At 54.1% G+C, this 22,626-nt stretch overlaps 8 protein-coding genes across 8 annotated transcripts; 4 read left to right on the top strand and 4 right to left on the bottom strand.

Annotated features, from left to right (window-relative positions):
• Window positions 1-205: 205 nt before the first annotated feature.
• Window positions 206-1,942, bottom strand: PDA6-1-0 (Pisatin demethylase; the record flags this gene model as incomplete). The annotated part of the gene is made up of 4 exons (XM_036633590.1): window positions 206-388; window positions 472-609; window positions 684-1,684; window positions 1,744-1,942. The coding sequence occupies 4 exons, from the start codon at window positions 1,940-1,942 to the stop codon at window positions 206-208; spliced, it is 1,521 nt and encodes a 506-aa protein (XP_036501910.1).
• Window positions 1,943-3,452: 1,510 nt separating this feature from the next.
• NMRAL1-0 (NmrA-like family domain-containing protein 1) lies at window positions 3,453-4,489 on the top strand (the record flags this gene model as incomplete). The annotated part of the gene is made up of 2 exons (XM_036633589.1): window positions 3,453-3,704; window positions 3,770-4,489. 2 exons carry the CDS (start codon window positions 3,453-3,455, stop codon window positions 4,487-4,489), a joined length of 972 nt encoding a protein of 323 aa, XP_036501909.1.
• Window positions 4,490-4,867: 378 nt separating this feature from the next.
• Window positions 4,868-7,007, bottom strand: qutD-8 (Quinate permease; the record flags this gene model as incomplete). Its single annotated transcript, XM_036633588.1, has 7 exons — window positions 4,868-5,046; window positions 5,123-5,365; window positions 5,422-5,508; window positions 5,562-5,765; window positions 5,822-6,500; window positions 6,554-6,681; window positions 6,902-7,007. 7 exons carry the CDS (start codon window positions 7,005-7,007, stop codon window positions 4,868-4,870), a joined length of 1,626 nt encoding a protein of 541 aa, XP_036502706.1.
• Window positions 7,008-11,107: 4,100 nt separating this feature from the next.
• On the top strand, window positions 11,108-12,787 carry CGCS363_v001738 (uncharacterized protein; the record flags this gene model as incomplete). The annotated part of the gene is made up of 2 exons (XM_036633587.1): window positions 11,108-11,278; window positions 11,354-12,787. 2 exons carry the CDS (start codon window positions 11,108-11,110, stop codon window positions 12,785-12,787), a joined length of 1,605 nt encoding a protein of 534 aa, XP_036502707.1.
• Window positions 12,788-13,620: 833 nt separating this feature from the next.
• On the top strand, window positions 13,621-14,626 carry CGCS363_v001737 (putative 4-hydroxy-2-oxoglutarate aldolase; the record flags this gene model as incomplete). The annotated part of the gene is made up of 2 exons (XM_036633586.1): window positions 13,621-13,756; window positions 13,809-14,626. The coding sequence occupies 2 exons, from the start codon at window positions 13,621-13,623 to the stop codon at window positions 14,624-14,626; spliced, it is 954 nt and encodes a 317-aa protein (XP_036502698.1).
• Window positions 14,627-15,298: 672 nt separating this feature from the next.
• On the bottom strand, window positions 15,299-17,165 carry qutD-7 (Quinate permease; the record flags this gene model as incomplete). The annotated part of the gene is made up of 6 exons (XM_036633585.1): window positions 15,299-15,404; window positions 15,464-16,229; window positions 16,285-16,644; window positions 16,701-16,805; window positions 16,855-17,012; window positions 17,065-17,165. The coding sequence occupies 6 exons, from the start codon at window positions 17,163-17,165 to the stop codon at window positions 15,299-15,301; spliced, it is 1,596 nt and encodes a 531-aa protein (XP_036502699.1).
• Window positions 17,166-19,730: 2,565 nt separating this feature from the next.
• Window positions 19,731-21,212, top strand: CGCS363_v001735 (uncharacterized protein; the record flags this gene model as incomplete). The annotated part of the gene is made up of 1 exon (XM_036633584.1): window positions 19,731-21,212. One exon carries the CDS (start codon window positions 19,731-19,733, stop codon window positions 21,210-21,212), a length of 1,482 nt encoding a protein of 493 aa, XP_036502700.1.
• A 734-nt stretch (window positions 21,213-21,946) lies between these two features.
• CGCS363_v001734 (uncharacterized protein) lies at window positions 21,947-22,320 on the bottom strand (the record flags this gene model as incomplete). Its single annotated transcript, XM_036633583.1, has 3 exons — window positions 21,947-21,955; window positions 22,014-22,133; window positions 22,204-22,320. The coding sequence occupies 3 exons, from the start codon at window positions 22,318-22,320 to the stop codon at window positions 21,947-21,949; spliced, it is 246 nt and encodes an 81-aa protein (XP_036502701.1).
• Window positions 22,321-22,626: the final 306 nt, after the last annotated feature.

Below are 22,626 nucleotides of genomic sequence, written 5' to 3'. Positions count from 1 at the left end.
GGCCGACGTTGCTCCATTCTCATCCCACACGATCCAACCGTTTGCCTGCGAAATGATAGCCTGCGCCTCTTGAAACGAGACTGGAATGAATGCTCTGCTCTCCCCATGCTCGCTTCATAACCGCGACCAAAGATGTATATAAACAAAGTGTTGTTGGTGTGGTTATGCGCCATGCCTCTCCCCTAGTAGCTTTACGTCCTCGACCTTACACTGACGTGGAACCCTTGAGGCTTGACGAACCACGCATTGTGAGTCTTCCACGTCCCTGCAGGCGCAGCAGCATCGCCCTCGAGCTTGAAACGAAGTCGCGGATGATCCTAGGGATGAGCTTTGAGATTTCGAGGATGGAAACATTCTTGCCAATGCATGTACGCGATCCCAGTCCAAACTATAATGGTGAAATCGGTTTAGAATCCATGCACACCAATAAGACTAAAAGTGAAGGGCAAGACAAAGTGAATAGGGTCTTACAGGCATCCAATTTCTATTCATCACGGAGAGCCTCTGCTCGTCTTCAATCAGCCAACGGTCCGGGTTGAAGCTGTTGGCATCCTCTCCGAAGAAGTCCTTGTTTCTGTGCTGAACCCAGCCATTGATACCAACAACGGACTAAAAGGATGCAAGAAAGTGTCAGTGAGTCATAGTTACCCCACGATATGCGGAAGAACATGAAGGAAACATACCCCTGAAGGGAAGAAGCGTCCGGCGATGGTGATGCCGCCTGCGGGAACGATGCGTTCTAGAGGCAGTCCGACAGCGGGATGGACGCGTAATGCCTCCTTGATGACAGCTTGGAGGTAGGGCATCTTTTGGCTTTGCTTGAATGTCGGTGACTGCGACAGCTCCCCGCGGCTAGTAAAGTCTGCAAGCTCTTCGCGTAGCTTAGCCATAGTGTCGGGATTCTTAAGCAAGTTGTAGAGAATAGCAGAGATACTGATTCCGGTGGTGTCAGACCCGGCGACCATATTGGACATACAACCGTTCAGGAGATGCCATTGTGTAAACTCGTCAGCGTTGCTGGAATGCTTGGCCAGGAACTTGGTCAGGAACGCTTCTCCAACGGCCACGTTGTCTTCGGCACCCTCGACGTCGATGACCGGCTTTGGTGACGCTTTCTCCTCCTCGATGGTTTTCGCTGTAAAGCTCAAGATATAAAGCAATTTAGCTCCCATACTTAGACCCGGAACGACCTTGTTCAGTATCGGTGTGATGTACGTGTGCACGAAAGGAAAGATACCAGCTAAGCTCATGTAGACTAAGCTCTGGTTGAGATTATCAATGACGTGAGCAGCGTCTTCGCCGCGGTCCAGGAACCCGAGACGTTTTCCGTAGGTCATTAGCGCAATGGTGTCGAAAGCGTAGCATTGGAACCAATGTCCAATATCTATCGTCGCCCCAGCCTTGGAGAACTCGGAAAGCCGCTGCGCAAACAAGGCGCCGCACTCGTCCACGTACGGCTCATAGCTGATAAGGGATGTCATAGAGTATACGTTCGTGTAGAACCGTCTGTTACGTGCATGACGCTTCGCCGAACGCTCCGAGAAGAGATTCCATAGCTCTTCGTTAGGTTGGAACGAAATATACCACTCCGACTTTTGAAACTCTGTGCCGTGGCCATAGATCATTTTGAGGGCTTCCGTGTCGTTAATGCTGTATCGGTTTGGGCCATAGCGGACGATGGGGCCTGGAGAGAAACAGGAAACGTAAGTAGCCATTTTACTGTCATCAGCTCAGTGTCCCTACCGTATTGTTCGTGTAGATTCTGATTGACCTTCTCAAAACCTCCTTGTTTGAGACGGTGGAAATACCAAAAGTCGGTGAAGCGAGCCAGCGAGGGACCAGGTACTGATCGCAAGGGGGATCGAACCCACCGAACATAGGAATAAAGAACCTGTGCCAGCAGCGCAAAAGCTGCGGCGGCCAGTACGAGTTGGGCGCCCATTGTAAAGATATATGATGAACACAGAGATAAAATTCCCAACGCTGGTTGATAGAGCACCACACTCTGTTCAACTGATGACTTTGAGGCCTTCCTGAGAAAGGGAAGGATACCAGCTACAGATATTTATGCTCGGCGTACCGGATCCGTATTTTGGGGTGAACATGCATCATCACCGCTTATTAAAGTCGACATGTACGCAATCAGCCCGCAGCCCATCTTATAGTTAAATCTGTAAAGGCATACGGCTTACAACTATCATTGGTGCATCACTTGAAACGAGTCATAGACGATGCTGGATTATGGAGACGTCTCGGCACCGAAGCCATGTTCAAGTATGGAACATCTGTAGCCTTGGACCGTACCAGCTGTGCATGGATGTGGATCAAAAAGACTATACTTCAAGTGGAATCGTGAATCTGAACACCTACTGTAGGAGAGCTGCCATCCAAGGATTTGGGGGTTCTTGGCATTAAACCAGGAACCATTGATCTCTGCCGCTGTTTTAGGGGGTTTCGGCGAGACGACAAGACACGGATTTCAAAGTTGTCCGAAACCGACATGCGCCCCGCAACATGACATGCCAGATAGCGTACGCCGGGCCGGGAAGCGAAAGGCGGCAAGCTCAACCATGGAGTAGGTCGGAGTTTGTCGTCGCCGTTGACCGTGGACCACCACGGTCGGTGTACGGCAAATTTCCAAGGATACGAAATGGTGGATTCATTATGTTAGTGGTCTATGCCATTAGTACTGATTCTCAACCCGTGGCTATGCGGGGAAACTCCGCAAAACTCTCTGCTCCCGTTTTCGATCGGGTGGGACGGTGACAGCCTCGGGTAGGAGGCTAGTAAGCGAGGACCTCGTACTCGCTCATCAGATCGATCACCTTGTCGATCCTCCGACACATCATCACCTCCCCACAGGTAGTTGTGGCGATTGCAGTTTCCTGCCAGGACTAAGTCCGCCCCTTCCCCTTTCCACCTCGGACACTCGTGATGGCCTGCTTTAGCACGCCTGTCGAAGCATCTCCGGTCTCTCCGCCGGCACATACACCGACGCCACCAGCAGTCTTCGATCCGCCAGTCGGACAACGGCCGCCGTGATGTCCGGTGACGTGACGCTACGAGCACCTGTTCCGCCTCTACGTCTCTGTTTACTACAGTATTGACACAGGCGTGATTCTGCCTGGTAAATATTAGTCAGGACGCGCGCGCATCAGTCTTTTGAGACCTCCACCGCGCGCCTGATTACACATGTAAGAACAGCCGCGCGCAACACCTCTTGATAGTGCGCTATTTTCAATTCTACTGACGGATTTCGGGAAGGGCAAAGAGCGCATCTATCAGTGACATACTCATTCGACCTGGGCAACGATCAAGATTCAGCCTTTTCACTTGGGTCTACATATAGTTCCTCCCGACATCATATGTGTGCGTCGATTGGCATCCTTGGCACCTCGTTCTTACTACATTTCCAAATCGACTACTTCGTACATACCAGTCACTGAGACATCATGACCATCTCCTCTGATTCGACTGCGCCTCTTATCGCCGTTGTCGGCTCAACGGGCCTACAAGGCGGCAGTGTCATCAACAACCTAGCGCTGTCGGATAAGCCGTACCGTATTCGCGGTCTCACTAGAGATGCGAAGAAAGACAAGGCTCAGGCTCTTGCGCAGCGGGGTGTCGAGGTTTGGACCGTTGACCTGTCCGCCGACAATGCCGAAGGAATCCGAAAGTCATTCCAGGGTGCAACCTATGTCTTTGTAAGGTCACTTCTTCCCGGGTCGCTGCTGTGTTGTGATGCGTCGAACGCGTGCTAATTGCCAAGCCTGAAGTCATGACCAACTTCTGGGAGCACGTCGACAAAACCCGTGAGATAGCCGAGGGCAAAACCTTGGTCGAGGCAGCCCACAAGGTCGGAGTGAAACTGCTCCTAGTCTCCTCCGAACCCAACGCTACCAACGTGACAAACGGAAAGCTTACAAAGGTTTATCATTTCGACTCGAAGGCGGAAATCTCCGACCATGCGCGAGCCTTGGGTGTGTCCTTCGTCGACATCCACGCCGCTGGGTACATGAACAACTTCATTACGTTCAGTCGTCCCAGACCTGCTGGAGATGGTTCTTATGTTGTCGATGGTATCTGGCCTGAGGACTTTCGGATGCCGCTCCTCGACACATATCATGATTTTGGTTTGTTTGTCCAGCTGGCTATCGAGTCGGATGAATTCAACAGGGGAGATGGCAAAATCATCTGGGCCTACGGGGACCAGGTCACTGTCCCCGATCAAGTGAAGAATATCTCCACACTCACGGGCAAAAAGATTGCGTACAACAAGGTTACCGAGGAGCAAAGCAGGGCGGGTATGGTGCAGGCTGGCCTCCCTCCTTTCGTTGTCGATGACATGATCGAAATGTTCAAATTTCATGAGGTCTGGAACTCCGCCTATGCGGCCGGTAGTCACATCGAGCCTGCCAAGCTGGCACGTCGACCGCGCACTTTCAAGGAATATGTTGAGAATGAGGACTGGAGTACTGTATTCGTGTGATTCTGCTTTTCCTAACGGGTAGGGATGTCAGGATTTTAGTACAGAGTCGAAGGGGCAGGAAGAGGGCCTTGTTCAATAGAGACGCGAATTGAGAGGCTCGAATGATCATATTCTTCGTGTCTTCAACTCGATGTTCTACTCGCCATAGGCAAACAGAGACATGGCGATTCGCTATTCAATTTCATAGTCACATGTTTGCATTCTCTCATCCAACCCAAACCCAATCTTCTCTCCTCATCCACTGTCCAAGAACACTTCAACTCAATGTATCACCCCAGATTTGCGGATACAGTTTGAAACAAGGGTTGACAGAAAGGTAAGCAGCATTAAATACGCCTCGGCTCCGGTTCTCAGGCCGCACCAAGGCGTCCACAAGTCTCATGACTTGGTGCGCTCCTCGATCTGCGCCGCCTGGATGTTGGCCTCGAGCTTCTCGTCGGTAATGCTCGGGGATCTCGCGCGTCCAGCCGTGACGACGTCGCGGCCGCGCATCTGCGCCCACACGGTCTTGTGCGTGGGCTGCATGAAGAGGGCGTCCATGTCTTCGAGGGTCAGGCCTGTGGTTTTTGGTGTCAGTGACGAAGCAACGATGGTGCAGGTTTATGACACAGGTGAGAGAGAGAGGAAACGCACCCTTGGTCTCCGGAACGAAGAAGAAGGCCCAAATGCCCATGAGCATGAGGATACTGCTGAAGAAAAAGTAGGCGCCGTAGCCTAGATCTGAGATCATGTACGGAGTGGAGCGCGCGATGATGAAGGAGCCGAGCCAGGTTGTGGCGGTGGTAATCGAGACGGCAAGCATCCTGATCTCGAGGGTTTGCACTTCCGAAGCGTAGAGCCAGGTGATGCCCTGCCATGTGGCGCAGATGATCACACCTACGACATGCGTCAGCAAACTTGAGGGACCAAATGCGAGGTGCTCAAAGTCTTACCGTTGATGTACACGCAAACCATGGCCAAATATGACCAGCCATCCCGGATGATAACTCCAGCAGCCGCTCTGGCGGCAGGATCCGCGCCTGAAGAGGCAAGTCAGCTTCGTCAAAATCCAACAGAGCCATTGTGAACTTACGCATGACGTAGCCACCGATGTACCACATCGGAATGCATCCAAGGGCCGAACCCCAGATAAGACCCTTCCGTCGACCAACCCGCTCGGCAACCCAAAATGTGAACAGGAACATGCCAAAGGTCTTTGCGATGCCGTAGAATCCCGTGGAGAAGAGCTTCGTCGAGGTTCCGGTGATACCAAGACTCTCAAAGATGCGGGGGGCGTCTGTATCGTACGCATCAGAAGATGAACTTTGCAGCAAGGACCTTGAAGATACTTACAGTAGGTAATAATGTTTACTCCAGTGAAACTTTGCAGGAACATCAGCGCCATTCCGAGACCCATTCTGTTGCGGATGCCCTTCTGGAACAGCTTCTGGAACATCTGCTTCTTCGTCAAGCGGTTATTCGTGCGCTGCTCAACCTGCGTGCGGATATCATTCATCTCGCGGCGGATGTACTCGTGGTCCGCAGGCAAGCCCCTCAGCTTCACAAGAATCCTCTCCGCAGCGTCGAAATGGTCGCCCCTCGCCAGCCAGCGCGGAGACTCGGGGCACCAGATCATGCCCAGCGCGAGCCCCAGCCCAGGCACGAGCTGGAGGCCGAGCGGGACGACCCACTGCGCGTGGTTGTTGACGTTGATGGTGCGGTCGGTGGCGTAGTTGATCCAGAAGCCGAGCATGCCGCCGCCCTGAGACGCGATCTCGAAGATGCCGACGAGGCGGCCGCGGATGGAGGGCGGCGCGGTCTCGGCGATGTAGACGGGAACGGTGAGCGAGGAGGCGCCGATGCCGAGTCCCGCGATGGCGCGGCCGGCGTAGATCATGTTGAGGGAGCCGCGGGCGGCGGTCATGAGGGTGCCGCCGAGGAGGAAGACGGTGCCGGCGAGCATGACGGTTTTGCGGCGGCCGAATTTCTCGGCGATGGGGAACGTGAAGAGGGCGCCGAAGAAGCAGCCGGCCTGGGGGTAGCGGTTAGCTTGAGGATTTGAGGGGCAGAAACGGTGGTTTGTACCTGGAAAGTTGAAACGATGTTGCCTTGGATGGTATCTCTTGCGGTGGTGCTGACCTCGTCGAGGTGGAAATCGCGTCGAAAGGAGTCCAGCGCCATGGTTCCGCCGATGACGGCCGTATCGTATCCCACTGAAATCCGGAGTTAGCCATTTGTCCCTAGGTCCGATGAACGCCGTGCTTCGGGTCCGAATGATCCACTTCTGGCTGCGTGGCTCCCGAAACGCGGCGGCGCGGGCCGGTCGCAAGCCTCAAACCTTATCTCAGGCAAGAGGCGGAGAGCCGAAGTGTTCTAGAACACCGTGACGCAGGTTGTCCGCAACCTCAAAGAAAAGGGAAATCGATGACATACTGGCCAGAGCCGACATGCTAGCAACCAACGCAATCAAGTGAATGCGCCAATTGCGCACCTCGGGGGGATCAAGCGTCCCTGCCGCGTGGGTGCTGAAGAAGCCCATGTTGGGCGATCGAGGCGCAAGTGGCGCGAGAACAGCTGGTTTCGTGGGTCTCGTTTGGCAGCAGAAGTACGTAAGGAAGAGAAGACTCGGCAAGCCCCCAGAAACGTGGAACGTGGTTGCGTAACTGAACACGAAAGGGACCCGAACCCACGGACGGCGGGGTGGAGGGGACGCAAGCTTTATCTATGCCAACTGCGACGTGCCCACCCAAAATAAGCTTGAAGTGCGCTCCGTCGAATGAAAGGACATGTTTTGCGACATTGTTGTGGAATGATCAGGATCAGCGTCTTTTACCCCGCGATGACCCCCATGGGGAAAAAACTGGGTGCATAGTCTGGTCGTTAAAACTTGCCGTTAGTAGGGCAGAGGGCATCCAACCAAATTGGGCGCGATGCAGCTGCTGGCAAGCAAGAGGGGAAGAAATGAGAGAAGAATGGGAAGAGAGGTGTTTCCAACCAGACAATCATGTTGGCAATTGGACCCCTGCACAGTTGGGTTGGCAGACACACACCTCCGCAGACTTGGCGTCAGCAGATGTGTGGATCAGCCAAGAAGAACGCCGAGGAAGACGAGAGGGGGGGAGAGAGAAAAACAGACATCCGTTTTATTTCGTCTCAATTCATTTTCTAACTTTGGAGCCCAGCCATATCCAATTTTTGAAGGTTTGCAAATTGCGCCACAATATTGAAATAACCTGTTCATACTTTGACAATTAGATACCTAAACAGCATCGCAATGCTGCTCATGATAACTAGGAAATCTTAGATCTAGGTTTACAAGAATATTGTCAAGAACCCCAACGGCCTGCAGAACTTCGTCTGAATTCACTGAAGAGCAGGGGGCACACAAAATAGAGTTCGACAAGACAGAAGGTTATTTTCACGTCCCGAAGCGCGGACTCGCTTGGGCCTCGTGGACGTTATCTCCACGGACACTGCACCATGCACCATTATTCGCCGCTGTCAACAGATGAAGCGCCAAGTCACGGTTCCGTAACATCTGGGACTGCACAGCCTCATTTTACGAGATTTGCAGAAGACTCGACCGCAAAACCGAGAGCGATCGCTCATGGAGTTCTAAGAGGCGATTCGCACGGATGGTGGCGGGGGAGCCAAGACCGAGATCTCTCACAAAACGTACGTTGGAACTGTTGTCTTGATATGACTCAGGTGGCTATTTGTGCGAAGCGATGTTTTACGAGGAAACGAAGAACGTATCCGCGGAAATGCGGTGGTTTCATATTGAGAGCAGGACTTTAGTCACTGATTGCAGCGGCAGCGAGAAACATTCGCAAAAGTAGATTCCGCGCGTGGTCTTCTGCATGGGACGGAGACCAGATATATGTCCTGTCGTTGGGCTTCAATCGAATTCGTGGATCGTGGGATGCACGCTGATGGCAGCGCTAAACCGTGATGGAACGCCGAGACGAAAAGCGCCGGAGGAACTCGGGGATTTCAGACGTCGGGCGCGCACTCACTCAAGATTCCCAACGCCCGGATCTCAAATCTGAGGTGTGATTCCCGAGCGTGACCTTCACGGGCGTCCGGGTCCAAGGATTCGGGAGACAGCTTTCGGGGGAGGAAGATGGTGACAAGAGGTGGTCGGTTCTCGGTTCTGGCTCGACGTTGGATGAAGGCGTGCGGGCGCGACAGCAGGGCCGTGGGCGGAAGCCGGGGTTGGCCCAGCGCCGGGGGCATGCATCCCCCGGGGCCTGGATCCGTCCCGCCCCAACCTCCCTCCTCGGTAGTCAAGTTTGACTTCCGAGACCACGCGACGCCGCTGCGCTGTCAAGAACGCGGCTCTCCACAACCTATCATAAATCCCGAACACCTCGGCGGAGGATGCCAAAGCTGGTGATGGCGCTGTCTTGGTGTTTTCTTGGCTGCTTGTCCATCTCGTTCAGATCTGGCTTGCGGCGGGCATGCAGGGCTTTTTGAACCTCCTCGCTAACCGCCATGGTGGATTCAAGCTTCCTGTTGCACCAATCAATACCACCGTGACCCCAGGTTCTTCTGGCTCCCTTACCCCGGAACTACAATCACTTGACATGTCGTCTGGCGAATTGTGACCTTGACTGGCGGTTCTTATGTTGCATCGGTTATTCCTGCCAGACTGTCGGATGCCATCAGTTAAATGTGTTTCCGACTTGATTTTCGTTGCAGACAGTGTGCTCAGCCACCCCCGGTCTGGGGTTGGTTCCCCCTCACTTGCAAGCGTGACTTGGCGACTTGGCACGGATTTGCGACGGTTCGTGGGGGCTGCTTTTCCGTTTGACCGCAGCATGTTCCTCTGCCATCTTCTCGCCGAAGATTGTGCGAATTGGCTGAAAACAATTATTTTCTGAATATACCAAACAAAAACAGGACCTTCTATTGAGGGTAGAATAGCCGGAGTTGCTCCAGTAGGCAGGAGCAGCTCAGAGCGTAGCAAGTAAATACGCGATAGTATTTGATCTGTTAGGATCCACATCTCCGAAGGATCTCAGGCGGAGGCGGCGGTCCGTCTCGGAAGCCAATTCTGATTTTCGGAGGCCAGATGCACGCCGGATTTGTGGAGCTCGTCTCCGGACATGTCCACCGATTTGGCTAAGGGGAAGTTGCCCACCAGCACGAGTACGCCCGCACACGATTCTCTTGACTTTGATACGAATCTCAGACTTAAGAAGCCCGAAATCAAGTGGCGCTCGGGGTAGAAATCAAGTTTAAAAAGCGATGTTCCCCTCAGGACCAATCAGAGTAAACCCATCTTCGGTGACCAAACCAGGATAAACAGCGACAACTTACACCACAATTGTGATTCGTTCCGGAAGGGCGTTGAATTTTCCTCACTGTGAAAAGGCTGCGAAGAGATATCATCACGCGCACCCGAGAAACGCCACTGCCGTAATCTTAGGTGCGGAGGATTGGCTTGGCGACGAAGCGATGGCCAGGGTCTGTTCAAGATGGTGTTGGACAGTTGGGGTTAGCCTCCTCTCTCACTTCCCCACGGAAGTTCACCGATGGAGTATGGGTGTTGGGAAACATGGCTACATTTTGCAGCCATACGACAAACAAATGCAGATCCCGTGAGAAGTTTTCAACTCTTGCTTGACTTTGTGTCAGAAGATGTCCTAAGGACCCTCAGGATGTGTCGCCGAATCATGGCAAGCTAGCCAACATCTGTACCACCAATCACGAGAGATGGCTATTTTCATTGACATGAACTTCTTTCATGAACAAGTAGGTTGTTCAAGGTGTGGCTTGTGGCGGTGCTCTGTGCAGCCCCCGGCCAAGTTCAGTTGGCATGACTAAACTGCTCCAGGGAACCTCCAGCGCGGGGATGCGCCAGCGAGTCAGTGCACACACCGCAAACCCCAAAAAGGGCCCCCTGAAAATTTTCGCTCTCCGCAGTTCATCCCCACATCGTGGAGTCTGGTTCGGAGAGAGGGGGCGCCCACCGAAAGGGGGAACCGGCGGAAAACATCGAATGGAATGGTCCCGCCTCTATCCTCCCCCGCGCTCCTTTCCCCAGCTTTGTCGCCTTGCTTCACCCACTGAACTACCTCACACTACCTACACTGCCTACCTACCAGACACAATTTGACTTTGAACCGGCGCTGTGAGCACTGAGAAGAGCCCCAGGCCCGAGGGAGGTAGGACGGCACACACCTCAGTTGATCCAACGGGCTGTGGGACTGAGGAGGAAGAAGAGGGAAAAGAGAATGTCCGCCGTCGCAGCCAACAAGGAGCCCGCCCGCGACGACCGCAATTCCAAGCATGCAGGAGACTAGCGGGCCGTCCTCGGCTCTGCCAAGTTACTCCCGACCACCGAGGAGATCAGTGAGGTCCCGGGAAGGGTGCTTGACCTGCAAGTGAGTACTCCTGTCACCACACATCTTTACCTGTGGGATCACTTGGAAACTTTCCATCCACTACCCCTTGCTAACGTCGCATCAACCAACCCCCCATAGACGCCGCAAAGTGAAATGCGATGAGTCGCGGCCCCGATGCAGCCATTGCGAGCGCTTGAATCTGGAATGCAAGTGGCGGCCGCAGTCCAACAGCACCGCCGCACACGCAACCCTGGCCGCCGCCGTCCCTGCCGGCGCCCGCAGCCCGGCCATGCGGTCCCATGCCACCGATGCCTCCGTCTCGCCGGCAGCGTCCATGTTCCAGCCCATGCAGGCCGTCGACGAGATCTTCGACTATGCCAGCTTCATGTGGGACACTGGCGATGTCTGGCAGCAGGTCCCCGAGCCGGGGCAGCAGATGAGCCTTGATGGCCAGGTTCTTGTAAGTTCACTTCACGTCTTACTCTGAATGAAGATCACTCGACTTTTATCGAAACATGTCACTGAACCATTACAGCGACCTCAATATGCCGCCCAGCCAGTGATCGGCAGACCAACGGCGCTCATGAGCAGCCCTCCCGATCTTACCTTCCCGGACCGGACCACCATGGACGACCTCCCGGACCCGTCGCCCATCCCCGACGCCAGCAGCCAGTCGGAGCAGCAGGCCATGGCCCTGCAGGTCCCGACCGAGGACGACAGGCTCATGGACTACTTCAGCCGCGTCGTGGTCCCGCCCATCCTCGCCGAGGTCGAGACCCAGAAGAAGTGGCTCGCCATCCGCCAGGTCGTCGTCGACATGGCCGGCGCCTCGCAGATGGTCAAGTGGGCCGTCCTCGCCTTCTCCAACCTCATGCTCTCGCGCCGCGAGGGCGCCTGGCTCGCCAGTCCCGAGGACCACTACCAGAAGGCAGTCGCCGAGGTCGCCGCGTACGGGGAAGACTCGTCCCCGCGAGACGACAGCCGCAGCTCCCGCAGAGAGCACTTGCTCGCGACGCTCTTCTTCCTCAGCTACGTCGACATCCTGCGCGGCTCCATCAAGGCGGCGGACTCGTTCCTGAAGCGCGCGTACGGGCTCTTCCAGCAGGGCGAGAAGAGCAGCTTTGCGGCCATCGAGAAGCAGTTCCTGCAGTGGATGCGCCTCCTCGACGCCCGCGCCGTTTCAGCTGGCGGCCAAGGCCTTCTCTTGTCCAAGGACGACGAGCTTTTACTGGTGGAGGCATCGCCGGCCAGCTTCGACGGCGGCGTCGCCGACTCGTCCAAAGAAGACCTGGCCGAGGGCGACATCGAAGACGTCCTCTTCCAGGTGATGTACCAGCCCGGCATCGTCTTCTTCCAGAAGGTGCAGAGCTTCATGGGCCGCATATCCAAGATCGACCCGTGGCACCGCTCGCGCGGCACCGTCGAGGACGAGACGGAGGTCATGAACATCGGCGCCGCCATCGCCGCGGACCTGCGCACGCTGTACGAGCAGCGGCCGCCGCTGATGGACTACGCCGTCGCCGGCAAACTCACGGAGCCGCACGTCTCCGCGCACCTCGCCTTCGTGATCACGCGCGCGTTCCGGACGTACCTCGCCAACTACCACGCCAGCAAGGTGCACCTGCACCGGGTGGCGTACAAGACGTTTCCGCTGACCAAGGAGGCGCAAGAGGCGCTGAGCCAGATCCGGCGGCTGGCGCGGCTGCTGGTGGACTCGCTGGACGCGGACAACTCGCTGCCGGTGAACATGCTGTGGCCGCTGCTGATGCTGGGGTCCGAGGAGCAGGACCCGGCGGAGAGGCTGTGGATCAAGACGCAGATCCTGCGGATGGAGAAGGTTGCTGGCAATGCCAAGATCACGGCGCAGGTGCTGGAGGAGGTGCAGGCTAGGCAGGACAGCGAGAAGGTGCGGGTTGATATTCGGTCGGTGATGCACGCCATTTTTAACTCTTGCTTCGCGATTGTTTGAGGGGAAGTTCACTGGAATCGGCCCTTTTACGGCGAAATGGGGGAGATCATTGTGCACAACGAGATAAAGGAATGGGAGCACGCAACATGAGCCCAGCCGAGGTGGACATTAGCTATCTTCTGTTAGATACCCAGTATGCTGTTTCTACGTATGCATTGTTTGTTTTGATCACTGCATCTGTCTGTATTCTCTCGATTGCTTTCCCCAAGCTCATTCCTAGGCACGCGACGGTGACGATTCCTCGTGTTCTTCCGCCTCACCGCGTCGGTCCCGTCGATGTGATCCCCTCGGACGCTAGCCCAGGTACCCGACGCGATGCCGATCGGAAGGCCCACTCCGGCCCCGCGATGGATCCACTGCCTCGGGTACTCTACTCAGTGGCCGTGCCCAGGCGGCATCCGACACCATGAATTGAACGGTCTCAAACTTGTCCAGGCAGATGACCGATGGTAGCCAGGGTCTTCGAAATGGCGGAGTAATTCTCACGCCATGTTGTGGCCCCAGACCAACTTCTGCCGCCTCCACGCTCCACGCGACCCTCGCTCAATTCGATCGGGTCATGCCCGTGGGGAAAAACGAATTGTCGGCTTGTCGGAAAGTCGTCCACTTTTCTGAGAGCCCCGCGATGGTGACACGAAGGCGCGCGGGGTTGGAGGGGTCAACGGCCCCCGAGTAAGGGAGCTTGACGCGTACTTGTATCGAGCATCTCCAGCCAAATCTGCAAAAACTTCTTCTCCTCTTCTAACGATCCTGCAAATTCCGTTTCTTTTTCGGCCAAGTTTTGATTCATTCCCCATCATCTCCACCCTTGCTCGTCTATCCAATCTTCCACAATGGCCGCCAAGTCCTTCCCCCCGGGCATCCACGTCCCCAGCTTGACCTGGTTCGCCGACGACTCCAACCAGGAGATCGACTGGGCCGTCCAGACCAAGCACATTGAGTTCCTCGTCAAGTCTGGCCTCCACGGCGGTAAGTCACCTCAGTTCTGTCACCTTGGAGCCACATCTCTAACAGTCCATAGTCGTCCTGGCCGGCACCAACGGCGAGGCCGTCACCCTGACCGCCGACGAAAAGACCGCCCTCGTCCAGAAGACGCGCGAAATCGCCGTCGCCGCCGGCCGCCCCGACCTCACAATCACCCTCGGCTGCGGCGGCCAGTCCACGCGCGCCGTCATCGCCGAGACGCACCTCGCCAAGGCCGCCGGCGCCGACTACGCCCTCGTCCTCGTCCCCTCCTACTTCCACTTCGCCATGAACGAGGCCGCCATCGTCGGCTTCTTCGAGGAGCTCGCCGCCGCGTCCCCCGTGCCCATCATCATCTATAACTTCCCGGGCGTCGCCGCCGGCCTCGACGTCAACTCGGACATGCTCTCGCGCCTCGGCAAGCACCCTAACATCGTCGGCGTCAAGCTCACCTGCGGCGGCATCGCCAAGGTCGCGCGCGTGCGCGCCGAGTTCGACCCGAGCGAGTTCTTCGCGCTCGCGGGCCAGAGCGACTGGCTCGTCCCCGCGATGGCCGTCGGCAGCACGGGTACGATTACGGGTGTCGCGAACCTGTACCCCAAGTACTGCATCGAGATCTTCGATCTGTACAACGCGGGCAAGATTCAGGAGGCGACGGCGGCGCAGTTGAAGCTTGCGCAGATGGAGTGGGCGTTTGGCAAGGGCGGGATTAATGGTACTAAGTGGGTTGTGGCCAAGTCGCTGGGCTACCCGCTTGCGAGCTGCCACTGCAGACGGCCGTACCCGCAGTACACCGACGCGGAGAAGCAGGCGTGGATCGCGGACCTGGTTGCGCCGTTGGCTGAGGAGGAGGCTAAGATCAACGCTCGTGCTTGAGTTGTGTGTGGCGGAAGAAACAAAACATAATGGCATGAAATGGCGTTTTTTTTTTGGGATATTGTCGTTAGACTTACAGCAAAGATATAATGAATAGACGCTGCTATGAGATAATGTGCCTTGGTTCGTAAACTTCTTGGATTGCCTTCGGTTCTTATTGGGATTCATTTCTCTAAGTGTGGCCTTACCGGAAGGGTGCTCACTGGATTTCCATTTGTTGGTTATCAAATCTTTGACCTTGTCTAACTTGAGCTGTCTCAAAACGTCTGGCTGCGGTATGTAAGTTGGCCATACAGCTGCCAATATCGTCCTGCATCACTCAATGTTGACGGGACTGAGAACTAATGATGGATCAAGCATCCAGCGCCGACGCCATGTTTCGTGATAGTGAGTTAGATATGAAGTGCTCATCATCGCACGTTAGGCTTGATTGTGATGCCAGGGAAATTTGATGAAGCCAATTCATCCATGACATGGGGTCGCACACAGCTATGCACAGCAAGCAAGAAATTCCTCAATCCTTCTCACGAAACGTTGAATCGAATACTTCGTGATGTGGTTTATTTCATCATGGTGGTATCTCATTATTAACTACACTTTCCTCCCATCATTGTTTGGGCTTCATTTCCAACCATGAACTGGCGTTGCAAATCCTAATCATTCAACAAACATCTACACATCTTCGGTGTGCTCACTTCGCTTCGCCTTGTCGATATCGTCGAAAGCAGTGTCGACGACCTTGGTCGATGGTTCCGGACGGGCGTCGTGTGCGTAGCCACTGTAGGGAAAGGAGTCAGTAAAAACGGGCTGGCTTTAGAGGGAAAAGAACAAACGTACAAGATGACATCCATCTGGTCCATGGTGAGACCCTTGGTCTCAGGCAGGAAGAAGAAGGCCCACAGGGTCGCCACAATCATCCACGCGGCGAAGAAGAACCACGTCGCGTAGCCGAACGAGCTGAAGATGTACGGAAGCGCCTTCGTGATAGCAAACTGCGTAGCCCAGACGACGAGAGCGGCATACGTTCCGGTGAAGTTGCGCAGCGCACCGGGGAAGATCTCAGCCGAGACGATCCATGGAATACCGTTGAGCCCGAACGACCAGCAGATGGAGTAGATCATAATCATGCCCGTGGCCGCCCTGCCACCCGCGGCGGTCGAGGCGGAGAGCTCCTTGCCGACGGCGATGATGTCCGCCGGGTGGCCGATCTTGACGTACGCGCCGACGACCCAGAGGCAGAGCGAGCAGACGAAGGACGAGATGATGGCGGGCCAGCGGCGGCCGAGCAGGTCGATGAGGAAGATGAAGTAGATGATGGAGGCGATGGCCTTGATGAGGCCGTAGATGCCGGTGTAGAGCGCGACGTCGGTGATGCCGATGGACGCGAAGAGGGTCGGGGAGTAGTAGTTGATGGCGGCGGCACCGGAGAGGTTGTTGAGGGCGAAGGCGCAGAAGACAAGCACGAGGCGGTTCCACATGCCCTTACGGCAGAGCGTGCTGGCGACGCCACGGAAGTAGGCCCACTGGCCGGTGCCGTAGGCGCTGGCGACGGCGGCCTCTTCGTCCATCTTCTTCTGGAGCATGTCGATTTCTTCTTGCATGTCTGTTCGGCGACAAGGTCAGTAGTTGATCGTGGATCTGGGCAAAGAGAGACTTACACTTGTGATCGATGGGGAGATGTCTGATGGACTCGAGAACCTTGTGCGCCTGCTCAGTCTTGCCCTTGCGCATCAACCACAGGGGACTCTCGTGGATGAAAAAGCAGCCGATGAAGAGGATGCCGGAAGGTACAAGCTGGAAAGCCATCGGGATTCTCCAACTGGTTGCTGAGTTGGGGTTGATGTTCTGAGTGATGCCGTAGTTGATCCAGAAGCCGATGACGGAACCGACCTGGTAGGCAACTTCGAAGAGACCGGTGAGGATGCCGCGAATGGAGGGGATCGAGAGTTCACCGATGTAGGAGGGGACGGTGGCCGTGATGCCACCGCATCCGATTCCCGTCAGCGCGCGACCCGCATCTGAACTCATAATGTTAGTCACTGTTAAAAGAGAACGGGTGTAAGTATTAACGTACAGATGTAAGACAGCTGGTTTGTCGCGGCAACCATGAGAATGGCGCCGACGAGGAAGATGACGACGTTGGCCTGCAGAGTCCATTTTCTGCCCAGGCGCTCAGTGACTGGGACATGTCAGCTCTTGTCTGTTTGGCTAGAAGGAGGTCATCATACTGAAGAAGCAGAGCAACGCGCCGCCGAGAGCACCAGCCTGGAACGCCGAGGTGATGTTACTCGAGATGTTGTTAGAGTTCTCCGAGGTGATTCCAAAGTCTCTCTTGAAACCAGTTCGTGCGATCGTGGTTCCGATGAAGGCAGAGTCGTAACCGAACCTGAGGACCGTCAGTTATGTCAATTTTCAAAGCAAGTCTCGTCATATCATACAGCAAAGATCCGGTTGCGATGATGGAAGCCTCAATGTAGAGCCGCCAGTTGTAGACCTCCTTCGGCGTCGGCCGATCCTCGACAGCCTTGAAACCACCCATGATTGCGTTGCTGCGGTGCGAAGAGGTGGTCGTAGCGGGTGTGAGATTTGCCAAAGACGTTGGGAGCCGTCCGATTGATTATCTAGACATCGACACGCACGGGGATCACACTTTTTCCGGGGGCAGTTTGGCTGTCAAAGAGTATTTATCCTGCCCTGCGTCCGACGTAACCAGTCGGATCCCATCCCCACGGGGTACTTGGGTGGAGAAAACATGGAGGACTTTGGAGTTGTCTCCCAGGTCGCGTCGGACGGCGCCAACGATAAATTTGGGGGTGGGTTTGACTCGCGTCAGTGGCCGCTGTGACCAACTGACAGCCCAGAATCCCAGGGACCGGCCTTCGGAAGTCGTCCGTCGACGATGCCACGAACGGGTTTTTGCAGCCGATTAAGTGGGTCTTTGCCTGGAGCTAAGGTCTGGCACAAAGCGGTCTTGGACCGAGGTAGTCATTGTTAGTGCTGACTCTTAATTCTGCGCAACACCTTTATTGGGAACTACAACTTGATGAAAGGGATTTCAGCCACGATCAATGTCATGTGATTGCGCTGATGGTTCCCGACATTCGATCATGTTATGCGCAGCCCCACTGCGCTGGACTGACGATGATTCCACGGGCGTGACGGCGCTTCCGACATGCGACCCGACGCGACCCGACGCGAACTACCGGCGAGGCATCTCCACTCCGCACGTGGGAAAGGCGAACCGGATCCTCGGGTCTGAGGAGATGCAATCAAGAATTGGCCAAGACACGTGAGATGAATTGATGACGTTTGCTGGAAGAGTTGTTGCTTCAATGTCTTCTATGTGCTTGGAAATTGTTACTGGCGAAGCACGAAGTCCTCATGACGCATGCCTTTGAAGAGACAACAACTAGCGAATGGCTTTAAGGGGCAGATGTTCGAATACCGCGCCAATCAACAGTAAGGGCAAAAAGATTCAGGGCCATTTAGTGTGGCTGAACCGTGGCTGGGTGGCTGATTTTAGCTTGAGTGCATTTGAACCATGTGGCTTGAACATCGCCTCCCAGCAAGACGTCTTAACCTGGCCAGTTCCTGTCCATGATATGCCTACTGAATGCCTCTTCATAATATAATCCCCAGGTTGTCTAATGAACGCGAAACTATGAAAATACAACAAGCCCTGCAGTACAGGCCTCCAGAAGTCATGTCTCCACGTATTTTGGGCCTACGTGTTCCTATTCGAAATTGGGGTTATCGTTCAACCACATTTAACTTCTAGACGGCTCTCAACGCGGTCACCGCTTAACGTTTAAGCTGCGTGTAGCACTCCTGAACTATAGAATTTCATATTACTAAATGACAATTCTGAGGAAATTCATGGTTTCGTTGTTTTCGTGATGAAACCGTCCACCCATCAGATTGGCTCCGAGCTTGATAATGAAGTTTCTGATAAAGAGCACTTCGAGCGCATATCAAACTTCCAGAATGGCTCTTCATTGGTCTACAATGACGCGTAGTGTTCCACTTTGCTGCATTCCATCGAGAAAGCGAGCCAATCAATCAATGACACGCTCGTTCGCCAAGTGCTTATTGCATCTTCATCAAACTGATCAGGCTGGCACGCCTTAAATCCTCACTCAACTCGTGAACTACAACCTGTACATCAGCCTCTCGTCAGCCTCTCGTCAGCTCACCAAATGAGATGGATCCTGTTACTCGAGAGTCCTCCGCCTCTTTCGGCAAAACTACCGCCATGACCAATGACAACGTACCCGATACGTGGGCTGAAAGATATCTCGCAGCTGATGGCGATGATGTCGGAGCCGATTCAGATCTTGTTCAAGAGGTTGAGAAGGATAGGATTGACCATCAGAGAATCAAAATCGAGATACAGAGGCTCGCACATACGATGAACATCGCGGACGGATTTTGCGGCGAGTGTCGAGATCTGTTGCAACACTGGCCAGACCTATCGATCGGAGGTTGGACTTTGATGCAAGGACGCTCTTTCAGTAGCATTTGCGAGATCGAAGCGGCAGCCAGTGCTGGATGCGGATTGTGTGCCCTTATACACTGGAGATTAGTTCAAGCGGGAGTATTACTTACCTTTCAGAGGATCGAGTTGCGGCTCAGAGCATTCGGTCACAATGGCTTCATGTCCTTGGCCATTCAGAACTGGGGCGAGGGGCCATTCAAACCGCATATCATATGGTTAAACTTTCCAGGGAAGGAGGCCACTCACTGCAACAATCCTGGCGCTCAAGCTACTAAGTTCTACTCTGATTTGACGCAACCATCATGTAAGCACACAATATTGTCTTACTCGAGAATCCATTAATGCGTGCTTGGGCTAATAGATATAGATTCGTCCTGGCAAGAAAACCGTGACGCATACGACCTTGCTAGAATGTGGCTGCGTGAATGCAAAACCTCTCACGAAGTCTGTGTCAATCAAAAAAAGTATGATTGCCCTGCAAGGCTACTCTTTTTTGACTGCGATTATGCCAGAGTGGTGCACACTGAAGCCCTCGACACTATGCCGCAATACGCGACACTGAGCTATTGCTGGGGTCTTAGGCCATTTTTGAGCCTGACTCAGAATACGATGAAGTCGTTTCTGGAAGGTGTTTCTGTCAGCGATCTGCCACAAACGTTCCGAGATGCTATTCATGTGGCGAAGCAACTAGGACTTTCGTACATCTGGATCGACGCTCTTTGCATAGTCCAACATGACCCCGAAGATTGGTCCATTGAATCCAGCCGCATGAGATCTGTCTACGGCAATAGCTATGTCAACCTCGCCGCATCCTCCGCGACCAACGTTGACGAGGGCTTCTTCTCGAAAGCAGAGCGCTACAAGTACTACAGTGGGGGACTCTATGCTCGAGTGAGCTCAAACAAATTTACCGCAGTCCGCAATTTCTATGGTGATACCGTGTATGATGAATCTTTCACGTACACGCATTTGGCCACTCGAGCCTGGACTCTACAGGAGAGGCTTCTTCCCGCCCGCACAATTTACTTTGGCAATACTGGTATTTTCTGGGAATGCAGGTCCGGCTTCCGATCAGAATTCCTTCCGCCTGGCATTAGTGGTCTAGCCAGATCACACCTCGTCTGTCCGGAAGACCGAGCTTGGAGGTGGCGTGACATTGTCTCCCAGTATTCTCGCGCTCAACTTACAGATCCTGAGGATCACCTACCCGCTTTGGCCGGTATCGCTAGACGTCAACAAGAGGTCACTGGCCACCAATACCTCGCAGGCATGTGGAGAGAGTCTCTTGTCACCGAACTTGTGTGGGCGGTTATTGGACGTCGGAGAAGGCCAGCTTGGAGAGCTCCCTCTTGGTCGTGGATATCCGTCGATAGCCCAATATTGGCATGGGGATGGGACATCGACTTCAAGGATCATCGCGTCAACATGAAACAATACATCAGCGTAACCGATGCATGGACTACGCTCTCTAGCCCGGATTATTTCGGCAAAGTGAGCGACGGCTTGCTTTCGCTAGCGTGCTCCGTTCTTGTGCAAGCCCGCCTTCTTGGGGCTGCGAAATTCGAGGAAATATCCGACGAAGACGAGAACCATCACTACCAATATGTCAGAGTCAATGGAGCGAAAGAAAGATTCCCTGTCTTTATAGACGCATTGAGCGACGAGGGGGACTGCGATGAGGTCTACTTGCTTCCCATCTACGGTGGATCATGGGGTTCTAGGCGGGCACGGACGCGAGCGCAGAGCGAGGGAGAACCAAATGACGATATGAAGGAGCACGGATTCGATGAGGCAAACGCATCGGATGACCCGGAAGAAGAATGGGAAGATCAACTGACGATCTGTGGCCTTGTTCTCCGAGCCTGTGGTCAAAACACTGGTGATGGGGGTCGCTTTTGTCGTCTTGGGTCATTCAATGTGAGGAATTTCGACACGTACCCAAATGTTGATGAAGACCCAGAGAGAGACTACTATGAGGAGTTCGTTCAAGCGTTAGATGGAAGAGGACATGAATCAGCTGATGCTAAACGTCCAACTGAAGCAATGGACAATGGTTATATTCAGCGAAACTTGAATATCACAATTGAGTAAAGAAGTAGTAATGGTAGTCATAATGTTCCATAGGGCGTCGTCAGAGAAGAGGTCAACGATTTTCCCCCTGAGAATCCTGTGGTGCAGGGCGATATCGAAACTCAGATGAAGTACACTGTTGCCGCCTTTGAAATCGGACGTCTTCAACTTGCCTCTCCTTCGTCAGCGGAAGGTCTTTGCCTAGGCCCACACATTACCGCTGGTCAGAGCCGTTTTGTTTCGGGTACCCTTCGGCTTTCAATAGCTGCCCACCACCGCTGAGCGTTATCAAAGACGTGGAAACCTCATAACTAACTTACACAAATTTTCACAAAACGGCTTCGCAAAACGGCTTCGCAAAACGGCTTTGTATTTGAGAGGTACTGATTAGGGATGCTGGAGGCTTCAATGAGGCAGGAACTAAGTCTGGACGTGCTAGAACAAACTACATCTCCACTGTCAGCAGCTGCATCGTTCTATAAGACATATTGCTGTGGTTGATTGTCGCAGAGGTTGCAAATCACAGCAATGTTAATGGGAGCAGTGAACTGCGTGTCATCGGGATCGCACCTCCCACAAAGATCAACATGGATTCTATCGAGCTGTGAGAAGACACCGCTATTTCTGAGCTGAACGGAATCCTCTCTAGCGAAATGGTAGCTTGAATGGGTCGGCCTGTGTTTGGCTGGTATCTCATTTATGTACATATTGCCCCGCTCGACCAATTGCTTCATGAACATGCGCCTTGCCTACTCCTAATAGCACTGTTCAATAACGTCAGTAGTGTTGCAAACTTGAGATCTGAGAAGAGACATGACTTACGCAACCCTCAAATCCGCCGTCGCCGCAAGCGGAGCCTTCGTCATAGGACATTAAGCAGTCGCCTCGCCAGGTGTGGCGGTCTCCTCCCTCTGCCTCGCTACAACAGAAAGTGTTGCGGTCCTGACAGGAAGTCATGTGTTAATAAATCCAGATGCTATCAGATGTATGCCACGTTCTTGTAAAGACATACAGGGTACAAGGCCTTGCAGCTCAGATGGTACGCTTCCTTGCCGTAGGAGGTGCACCACCACGCATTGGCGGATCCAAGCAAGAGAGAGCCGACGGAAAGGACAGCAGCGAACTTCATGTTGGCTAGGTATGTGAGCGAAAGTTGAAAAACGAAGGACTGAGCGGTTGGGTGCTACAACTGGTGACGACTGCACAGGTGAGTAGTTCTTGTTGGTTTGTATATGTATGTTGTAGATCTTAACTCATGACTCAAGCATGGTGGTCTCGCTTGGATGCATTGAATAACGAGCGTCTCCTCCTGGTTAGGCCCGTAGGGGTTGTGACGAGTCAGAGACCACTCACCGCAAGACTTCAATTCAATGCCCGCCCCAATCAATATGGCTGAGACTTGGAGCAGATGCCCTTGGAAGATTTTCCTCAATAG

This window comes from Colletotrichum siamense, assembly GCF_013390195.1.
Source record: "Colletotrichum siamense strain Cg363 chromosome Unknown KSG_Cg363_contig01, whole genome shotgun sequence".
Taxonomy (NCBI): Eukaryota; Fungi; Ascomycota; class Sordariomycetes; order Glomerellales; family Glomerellaceae; genus Colletotrichum; species Colletotrichum siamense.
This window is presented reverse-complemented; position numbering and strand designations above follow the sequence as displayed.